This window comes from Egretta garzetta, unplaced genomic scaffold, assembly GCF_000687185.1.
Source record: "Egretta garzetta isolate BGI_Z169 unplaced genomic scaffold, ASM68718v1 scaffold51, whole genome shotgun sequence".
NCBI lineage: Eukaryota > Metazoa > Chordata > Aves > Pelecaniformes > Ardeidae > Egretta > Egretta garzetta.
Genome location: NW_009258549.1, coordinates 2,496,893 through 2,507,283, shown reverse-complemented (window position 1 = coordinate 2,507,283; position 10,391 = coordinate 2,496,893). Strand labels below are relative to the sequence as shown.

At 52.0% G+C, this 10,391-nt stretch overlaps 2 protein-coding genes across 2 annotated transcripts in view; one reads left to right on the top strand and one right to left on the bottom strand.

Moving 5' to 3' along the window:
• LOC104134218 (urotensin-2 receptor) overlaps window positions 1-1,203 on the top strand; it is a 2,195-nt gene extending 992 nt beyond the window's left edge. The window contains exon 2 of the mRNA XM_035903177.1: window positions 1,189-1,203. Coding sequence (XP_035759070.1) covers window positions 1,189-1,203 — 15 coding nt within the window. The remainder of the gene's footprint in view (window positions 1-1,188) is intronic.
• A 1,360-nt stretch (window positions 1,204-2,563) lies between these two features.
• LGALS1 (galectin 1) lies at window positions 2,564-6,060 on the bottom strand. Its single transcript, XM_009647835.2, has 4 exons — window positions 6,001-6,060; window positions 4,642-4,721; window positions 3,129-3,300; window positions 2,564-2,731 (listed from the first exon to the last, which is right to left on the bottom strand). Exons 1-4 carry the CDS (start codon window positions 6,007-6,009, stop codon window positions 2,588-2,590), a joined length of 405 nt encoding a protein of 134 aa, XP_009646130.1. The 5' UTR covers window positions 6,010-6,060; the 3' UTR covers window positions 2,564-2,587.
• Between the last annotated feature and the right edge of the window lie 4,331 nt (window positions 6,061-10,391).

Genomic DNA, 10,391 nt, shown 5'->3' with positions numbered 1-10,391 from the left:
CTTTCAGGGAGTCATCGGGGTCTGGGGGGGAAAGCGAGGGGTGAGCAGCACCCCAGGTTGGGAACATCTCCCAGCCTTTGGCTGGGGGTTGAGTCAAGAAATAAAAATGCATCACTCTCCATGCTGGTGTGCAGTGTCTTCCATCGTCATTGTCGCGGTGCCTTCCCCTTCATGACTTTCCCTTTGCGAGGCCGCTCACCCTCCTCAGCTGGGTGGAAGACACTTGTCTTGGGGACCCTGACTCTGTCCTCAGCTTCCTTCAGACCTCACACGTTGGCCTTCACCTTGTGCAAGGCAGAGGAGTGGGTGGAAGGGAGCAGTCAACCTCAATACATCTAAATTATACCATTGAGGAGCCTTCGCCACCCCTCGCTCCTTGCTAGCAACGGGCCAAGCCATAACAAAGTCAGGACAACAGTGAGTCACAGATTTCACAGGACCAGTGAGTCACTTCAAGAAGCCGCCACGCTAGCAGGAGACCTGAATAAAGTTCATCCTCTTGTGGATGCCTCACACTCGGGCTTCTTCTCCCATCCTCCACAAAAAAAAATCTTTGAAGATTCTTTCTGAAAAAAGACTTCCAAGTGCAGTTAAGAGACACTGTGAGATTGCCCCAAAGTACAGCTTGCAAAGGTCAGCGCATCTGCTCAGCTTTCAAGATCAGCCCAGCAGAGGAAGCTGCAAGGAGAGAGCTCCCCTACATGTCCATCATCACAGCTTGTGGAGGGGGCCCTCTGCTGTGGTTGAGGAAATCTCCAACTCTCCAGCCTACCAAATGTACCCCAGTCTGCCAGACTGTGCCAACACCGCTGCATAAACTGGGCCAGGTCTCTTGTCTTGAGGCCATCTAGCCTAGCATGGCTCACTTCCATATGGCTAAACTCTCTTCTTATCCCCAGAAAGGATGGCCTCATCCACATCACATCATGGGAAATGTCCTCAAGCTACACTATCCCCAGCCATACCTATGCACAGGGTAGCAATGTTAGACATTGTATTTACTATTATAGATGTAGCCCTAAAGAACAGGATGTGATCATCCAGAGCAGACTGGCTTTGGACAACGCAGGGCTTCAAGAGAGATCAGCTGCAGAGCCTCAAGTTGCTCATAAACCTTAAGTGTTCCTGCCTCCCAGCTCAAAAGCTCTTGAGCCCTTGTCTCCAACTCGTCTCTCTCTTCTTCCTCAGGCCCCCAATTCCTAGCAGCCAAGCCTCCCTCTTCATGGGTACTTGAGACACAGGACCTGGCAGAGTCTCATGAATTATGGAGCAAGACTGGGAGGTGCTGCTGTCATAGGAGCCAGTTCCTGTGCTCCAGATCCTCTGCAACTGCTCAATGGGAAGAACTGGGCCAGCCAGGCCTGCAGGGAGTCCTTGTAGGACATCAATTTGTTTGTGCTTCATGTTGCTCATGGCCAAGCCTGGAAGAGAGAACCCAAAGATTGGGTCCTTCCATCCCAGCCCTACCTGGTAACTGCTGTGCATTGTGGAAAGGGCAGCTCCCACCTTTCCTATGCCCAGCAGGCACAGCCTGCCCAACAGCAGTAGTCATTGCCACTGAAGTAGCATTAGACTGGCAGAGCCCTCCAAGGCAGCTGCTGGCTGACACCTTGAGTAACAATCCACAGCCCAGTGAGAACTATGCTGTAACATCAAACATGCCTCATCATCTTCAGCCTCCTCAGAGGCTAGCCTCAGAAGTGCTTAGGCTCATTTGGGCTAATACAAGTGAAGGGGTAATGAACACATAATGTACACATGCTTAGCATCTCGCACGCCAGCCAGGCATTGCAACCTCCCCCAGCTCTGAATGGATGAGGCAAGGCATATAGAGCAGAATAAAACCAGACCCCTCCAGGTTACTGCCCTCATGTGCCACATGAGCTATGGCTTAACAATATTTGTGCTTCTACAGTTATTGGAAGAACAGATCTGGATGAGGAACCCCACTGCATGTTCCACCACACCTAGCAAGTCATCATTCTCTACTGCTAGTCCCCATGCAGCAGCAAGGGGTCCCAAGACGACATAGAAGAGCCATGTCATGAGCAGGACCAGCCTCTACAGAGGGGTGCAGGCCAAAGCTAGCACAGCTGAGGACTTTCCCCTCACTCCATGCCCCAATAGGTTTACCCATCACAATAACTCCTGGCTGTCTGAGGCCAGCCAGGGATGCTTAGTGTAGGGAGAAATAGATTTCATCAACTCACTTTACCGAGGCAGGGTAAGATGTCAGTCTAGACCTCAAGAGTGGGCAACTTTGCCCAAGGGACCCTTCAACTCCCCCCTCTAGTCACATCTAGTCCCAGTGTTTCCTCCTGAGGCTCTCCTTGGACTTTTCACCTTCTGCCTTCCCAGGCTCTTGCCCCTCACCTTCCTCTCCATCCATGACTTTAAGGGCCAAGGCTGGCACAATGCCACACACACTCCAGCAGAGTTGGCTACCTTCCTCCCCCACCCCTCCAGCAAGATGACAAACCCATGTGGACTTGCAGTATGAAACAGATTAGATTTTGAGGCTGGGTAGACCAAAACTCTTATTTATTGATCATTTTATGTATCTTTGAGATAGAGGTGTCAGAAGAAGTTATTCCCAGCTGATGGACTGGACTGTGAAGTCCCCTTGTGTATCAAAGTAGTCAAAGACAGGGAGACCAAGCCGGTTAGGGAATGTGAACTGGTGGCCTGGCAGGTGGACTGTCAGATCATTTTGGTTGACGACGAAAGTGATCTGCAAGACAAATGGAAAAAGTCAAAGAAAGTTTCCACCTAGTTTGATACCCTCAAGCCTTTCCCCTTCACCACATTGCTGTGCCACCCTCTGCTTTGCAGGGTAAACATGTTCAGCAGCATAACCTGCTCTTCAGCAGCAGGAGTGTTATTCTGGTCTCCAAGAGATGCTTATTCCCTGCTCAGTTCAATGGTAACATCCCTTTGAGCTAGCCGAAGCTTGCACAGTTGATCCCCACCCTCCATCACTGCTCAGAGCCCTGGGTGGTGGCACTGGCCAAGCAGAAGTCAGCTGCCTCCTGTACACAGTCCTGAGACAGCCCCTACATTTGGATGCCCTGTGCCCAAACATCCTCCCGTCACCAGGGCAGGTACAGAGAGTGCATCCCAGGCCTCACCTCTGCTGTGCCCCCCTTCTGGAAAGGGAAGACAGTCTCCCTCTGCTCTGCACCCCACTCTTCCACCTTCTTTGAGTTGCACACGATGGTGTTCACATCACCATGAGCATCAAAACGGGGGTTGAAGTGAAGCCCAAGGTTGGAAGCATCCTTCCCCAGGTTCATCACAAAGCTGCAGAAAAAGACATTGATACTGTTATGAACAATACTATGGAAGCATGTTGCTCATTACCTTGAACATTCCTGGGTCTGTTGCTTCAAGCCCAGCTGACAGTAACCAAAGAGAAACCCTTTGCTAAACTGCACAGCTTCCCTAAAAAGATGGTGCTGTATCTGTAAGGGGTGCTCTCCTCTGCTGGGGTGGTAGGCCCCACAGTGCCATCCCTGGGAGAGTCACCACTTAGTTAAAAACTTTGTGGAAACAACTCCCTTCAGAGCTAAGCGCTGAACCTTGCTTTTATCCTGCACCCAAACCAGCTCCCAAGGAGTCAGTTGCTTTTCACAGCTTTCCTTCCAACCCCAAACAGTTAGCTGGTGCTGCACCCTGCCTGACAGCCAGCTGCCTTCTCCCCACCCTGCAGGCAGCCAAAATAATTACCATGTCATTAGCTAGCCCAAAGCATCTGCAATGGCAATGGGAAGAAGAAGCTTCCTAGCCCAGTGTCCACCTTGCCTTCAGGCCTCTTACCCAGATGAGAAGAGGCATATTATTTGGCAAGAGAAAGCCCAGGAGGCTTCACTCTGACGCTATCAAACTTCAAAGGCACTGGGAAGAGCTGGGACATGTTTCCTGGAACACCACTAGTCCTGGTACAGCAGCTACAGGCTCCACCTTATCCACCACAAGGCCCCACCAGCCACAGACCTATACAAGGGCTGTTGCAGAGGCTGCCCTGGGCACCCCAGCCACCCTGAACCCAGCAGAGTTAGGGGCACATTTCTACTTACTCCCACCTGTTCACTCACCACCTTCCCCCTAGCACCCGGCAGGCATCTCCACTGGGTGAAAGCAAACTTCAACAGCTCGAGCCCCCCTGCTGCAACATGCAGCCTTTCCATTTGCACCATTAGCTGGATATGTGGCTCACAGCATCCAAGACCTTCCAGCTGCTTGGGTACAATCTCCTCCTGCCCAGTGAAGCAAGGCACTGTAATAGTGTTCCTATTCCTGGGTCATCTTTGTGCAGGTGAGAGGATGTGGTTGCAGGGATGGTCTCAACCCAAATCTCAGTATAGACATGGCTTCCACCTCCTTTACACTGCACTAGAGAGGATGTGGTCACTGCCAGTGCATGCAGCTGGAGCTTCACATCTGCTTTGGCTTAGACCCTTGGCAGCAGCTTGCGTCTGCAAAGTGCATTAGGCAATGACTCACTGGGAAGCACTGCTGGTGTTAACCCCTTCCAAAGCTGCTCCTCTCCCACCCAAGGGAAGGATTCCTTCTGTCCCCCACCAGCAGAAGACAACTCAGTTTAGTGCCTCGGCCATGCCCAAGCAGCACAGCACAGCTTACCTCTTGGCACTTGGTGCAATTTTCCCCTTGACAGTGAGGCGCTGGCCAGGCTTGAGACCCAGGTTGGTGCATACTGGTCCCTGGGGAACACAGAGGCAGAGATGTTAGCTCAGTACCTGCTGGCTCACTTGCTCTGACTTGGCAGCTCTCCCTGCTGCCTTGCAAGACAGTGCATTGCTTTGGACTGCTGGAGAGACAGGGAAGCTCCCTTCCCGTAGGGCATCGCACCAGGGACATCCCAGAGAAGTTACTCCAGTCACATGAGAAGTGCCTGATTTCCCAACCTTTCTCCTGCTGCTCTCATCAACATATCTGTATTTCACAGCAGCAACACATAAGTACCCACAAGCTCCCATCACACCCACCCCATCTCAAACGCACTCATGGGCCTTGTGGGTCTCATATCATCACACACAAGCTTGTCTGTGCAGGGACGGAGCCTCCCCTCCCTTCCACTGGCTTAGATTTGAAGTTCAAGTCTTGCCTAAGTCCAGGGTCTCAGACACTTTGGTCCCCAGCTCCCAAGGGCTTGGTGGGTTTCTTTTTTTTTTTGTATGTTCAGCATTTGCAAGAGCATTCTCCTGCTACATGCACACACCTTTCCCCACCTTCTCTCTAGGAGAACCAAAATACCCTGGTAAACCCATATGTATTCATTTTCAGTCCCACCAGAGGCAAGACCCCAAGAATACTAAGACTCCTTCTCCCATCCCACTTTAGTAAATAAGCCTCTACTTGGGATACTCCCTGATTAAACACCCTCAGTTTAATGGAAGATTAATTAAAGAAGTACAATCACTCTTCTGACACAAGCATCTCCCCGGCTGTCCTTGACACTCACAGAAGCAGAGTTCTGCATAGCACATTTCCTTACAAGAAAGAGAGAGATAACGATTCAGTGACTCATGAAAACTTCAGCCAGGAAGCAAGCAGCAAGACTGCCCAGAAGAGGAGATGCTCAGAGAGCAATAAACATTACTGCAGCTGCTTCCCCAGAGCAGAGCTGCTGTAAAACAGGTTTACCCCAGCTCAGGAGCCAATGCCTCAAGGACCCCCCACATACCTCCCCAGAGAGATCCTGCAGGGGAAAAAAAAACAAACAAAAAACCCAAAACAACAGTCCTGCCAGAACAAGAAATAGCAGCCACCTCTCTGTAATGGATGCAGCAGGGATCCTGCCTCCCCAGCAGCAGGCACCCGGCTCTAGCAGACCCTCTGACACCAGGGCCAATGAGCAGATGGAAGTGGATAGTGCAAGCACCCTCACACCAAGCCAACACATTCCCCACAGCCCCACTCCATGAAGCACCACCTCCAGCAAAGCCACCCCTCAGCTGCCCCGTCCCTTTCTCTACTCACGCAAGACATGATGCTCCTCTGCAGGCGAGTGCTCCTCTCCACCAAGGTGCAACAGTCCCAGGCAAGTAGCTGTAGGCACCCCACCCTTGCCTTTAAATAGATGGAGAGCTGAGTTGTCCCAGCCCTTCTCCACCCCACCCGCCAATCAGATGGAGAAGAGGGTGGGAGAGGTTGGTTTTGAGGGGGAGGGAGGGCCTGTCAGGCAGAGCTGCCTCCTCCCACACTCACCCAGGCTCCTCTCCAGGATGCTAAACCCAACCCTTCCAAGCAGGCTGCCTGCAGCTCCAGGAGGAAAACCAGCTGCCTGTGGCCATGAAGCCAATGGAAAATAGTTTTACAATGAGTGTTTTACTATCCAAGGTTTTTATCCCACATGGAAAATGGTTGGAGGGATTGAGACTTGGCAGGAAGGGTCTGGGAGGAGGGCTGGGCTCTTCGGCTCCGGCTAAATCAGGGGCAGAAGAAATACCACTGAGCGCACACTGTACCTCGGAAACTCGTTTGTGGTCCAGGTTGAACCCCAGGAGCAGAGGACTGAAGCTGGGTCCAGGGTCTCCCAGCTGCACTATCAAGCCTTGCTGACCCCAAAGGTTGCCGAGCTGCTGACCCAGCCCTTATCACCCACTCTTGTAGGTACAGGAACCAAAGGAGGGGAAATAGCCCTTATTCTGCAGAACCCCTAGACACTCTCAAAACCATGCAGTTCGTCTTAGCTATAGGGCACAGCAAGCCAGGAGGAAGCCATCTTGGAGGGGTGAAGAGGAATTATCTGGGAAAGCTCAGTGCCTGGCTCTTGCACCCACCCTGGGCACGCCTGGGGGGCTGAGGAACAAGGGAAGGGGGGCAAAACGCTCTATCACAATAAGCTGTAGTATCTATATGTCTTTTGTCTACCTCCATGTTCTTTTTGTGGCAAGTATGATTCACTCCGGGTGAAAGGATTCCTTTGGAAAAAGTTACCCAATTACTAGATGGCTCAACTGTAATTACACTGAAAGAAGAAGGAAAAAATTCAGGCAGTGGGCCAAGCCTGTGGCTTAAAGCTCCCCTTGTCTTGCATATTTGTCTCTAAATCACAAGACGCTCTGTGATTTCCTTAAGAGGCCCAGAACTGAAACTTGCTGGAACACTTTCTACTTCCCTTTCTATGAGGACCATCAGTTCCCCATCTCCTGGGGACGTGATGGGTCCCCATACCTCTTACCCCCGTAAAGCACAACCCCAGAGGCTGTCACTCCTCAGTGTTTCCCGTTGGTGCCATCGATGCCAGCAGCGGTAGCAGAGAGGCGCTCCTGCCTGCCTGAGCTGGGGAGGGCCTGGAAAGGCTCCAGCCTTCGGCCGGGTCACTGACCCCCTGCAACACAAGGGGGCTGCAGTAAAGGCCAAAGTGGGCTTCTCTGCTCTGACATGCCCGCTCCCTCTTTCCCCCGCTGGAAACCTGCCTCAGGGTGCCACCCTTGAGCCTGATCACTTCCATGTGGTACAGGAAAAGGAGTCCTCCTCTGTACCAGCAGGAGAAAAAGTACCTGCAGCCAGCTTCCCCTGCTCGGGATGTGTGTGTAATTAAATAAATTCTTTTCAACTGCGAGATTTTATGAGACCAGACTCCTGCAAAGGACCCCAGACATCTCTCCAAGGAGATGAGCTGCTGCTGGAGCCACGGTCTAGCAGGTTGCAGGGATCAGACTAGGAGGGACTGTTCCCATGCAAGAAATGGTGGACAGGGAAAGCAAATGTGTCACATAGAGCTGGAGATGGGGAGGCCATTTAAAAGGTCAGGGTTAGGTTCTGTGTTTCCTGCAGCATTTCGGGCAGCTGGGCGCTGTAACCCAGCCTTAACAGCCACCAGCTCCTCGAGTCACACCCATCAAGGCACTTTCCTCCAAATGCTGCTGAGAAGATTAGAGACCAGCTCATGGATAACAGGTGATAACGAGGGAGAGGATTCCATCCCAGAGGAGATGCTGGAAGGGCTATTCCCATCAAGGAAATTCAGCCTTCAGACTTGAGTCTACCTCATGCAGCCCATGTTTGTCTGTTGAAAGTCCAGGTGTCTCCGCTGGCTTTCTAGGATCCTTGAATTAAATGGCATTAGCACGACAGGGGCCCAAGGGGTGTCCCATTGCCTGTAGACCATGGGCTACCTTCATCAGTACAATGCCACGTCTCCCTTCCTACCTCTGGATTGGAGCCACCACGATGAGGTGACAAAATCTAAAACTCCAGGATCAGTGTCCTCACAAGTGATGGCTGAATTCAGGGAAGGGAAGGTCTCTGCTCACCATGACGGCACACCAGACAGGGTGGTATCCCCAGCCGCACTGATACCTGCTCCACCACCCTGAAGATGCAGAGATGTTTGCCTGTTATTTTCAGGAACAATCTGGTGTAGGAAGACCCACTGTAGGTCAATAAGGACAGAGCCAGGCTGCTTAGAGCTGGCAAACCTCACCTCCCATTACCTCATTCCTTATCAATGTCTGGTGGGTCAGCCAGCTAGGGGATGTGCCAGCAGGTTAACAGCTCATCCAGTCTTCAAAGGATGAAGCTGAGGAAGATGAGAACAGATCACAGCAGACTTCGGTGGCATGGGCTTATCCTGCTGTGTGGGAACTCAGCAGTGGGAGAGGGCTCTTCTCCTCCACCCTTCCAGCCAGACTCTTCCTCACCAGGAGAGCTCTCCTGCATCACACTGCAAATCCTTACTTTGTACTACAGGGAGAGACACTGATCTGCACCGTACCTTGGGAAGCAAAAGATCTTCTTTTGGTCCAAGCCAAAGGGAGCAAGTGGACTTGATGCTGTTGCTGCCAACAGTGTCCTTGGTCATGTCAAACTCTTGGCCAGAGGGAGCTGCAAGTGTGGAGAAGGGAGTAATGTCTGTGGGATATTACTTCAGCAGTGCCTCATCTCTGGTTATGAGGGTGAGGCAGGTGGTGTTTGCATCTGCACCTGCATTCTCCAAACTGGGATCCTTTGTCCCAGACAGGACGGCACCAGCAGAGCCAGCTGCCATGGCAGGGGCAGGCCAAATTCACAGCCAGCACATGTGTGCAAGGCCAGAAATCACAGCAGACCCCACCAAGCATGTCCTGTGCTAAGGGTTAGGCATCCTGCTCAGGTCCTGACCCTAGGCACCTCCTCTGTGGCCTGTGCTTCAGGGGCAGCCTGGCTCCTGGTAGCAACCTGCTGCCCTCACACTAGCCTTTCCTTGCACAATGTCCCTGTCTGCTCACTCCTCCTTGAAAACTGCAAATTGCCCTTGTAACGTGAGCAATCCCAGACAGTCCTCAAAGAACTGCTGCTGCCTTCAGGGCCTGAGCTCATCCCCCGACGCTGGCTGTGACCCATCATTCCTGTAGAAGGGACCACAGACCCCCATCTGTTGCTAGGGCTGCCCATGATTTTTGTTGTAGCTCTTCTCCCAGGGCCTCAGCCTCCTTCCTGCACTCACCTTGATACCCAAAGAGCCCGTGCTGGTCTCTCCATGCTGAGATGGCATGGTTTCTTGAGCTCCCAGCTTTCCTCATGGACATCCTCACCCCTCCCAACCTCCAAGCTGTAATTCAGCTTAGGTTGAAGGGGGAAACGTGATTGCTAAGGGTGAGTTTCATCACTGTGAGTAGCTTTGAAGCCTTGCCTCCTGGTCTAGCTGATAGGCACTGGTACGCCTCAGCATACCCAGACTGGTCTTGAGTGCTGAGGGCTGGCGTCCAGCTACTGCACGCTGTGGGGTTGAGCTGAGCTGCTGGGCTGAGCTGTTGAGTGGCTCTAACCAAGGTGGTTTGGCAGCCACCAGAGAAATAGCCCAGTCAGGCAACTGTCTGAAGCACAAGAGGGAAGATCTGCCCCCAAATCTGCTTGTGAGGGATGCAGCGATAGGGCATAGCGAGTCATGACCTTGGAGGATTGGGAAAGGGCCTGGCTGAAAAGCCTGTAGACTACGTGACCAAAGTCCACCTGTATACGTTGCTCTCCAGCTGGCAAAAGTCTGTTTTGGCTGCAATTACTCTTTCCATGATTCCACTGGGAGAGTGTCTTTTTACCTGTTCAGCCATTTTGTGTTATGTGGGTTGTGGTAATTTAAATTCAGGATTAGGTGCGCTAAACTCAGATTTATTATCTCATGGACACAGAGCCTCGCATCAGGAATGAGCCACAGCAAGATCTCCCAAGTTTTGCCTGCTGAAACATTTCCAACCACATCCAATTTCCTGGATTAGGAGCCGTCTATGAGGCTCTGGCTCCTGCTGACTCCAGAATCTCGGCTTTCATTAAATCAGTATGGAAATATGTTCCCCAGTGGTGAAGGTAATCCTGCAAATGCTATCAAAGGGTACCTGGACAAGGTGATTTATCTGGGCGAGCCTGAAATTACAGCTTGGGGAAGC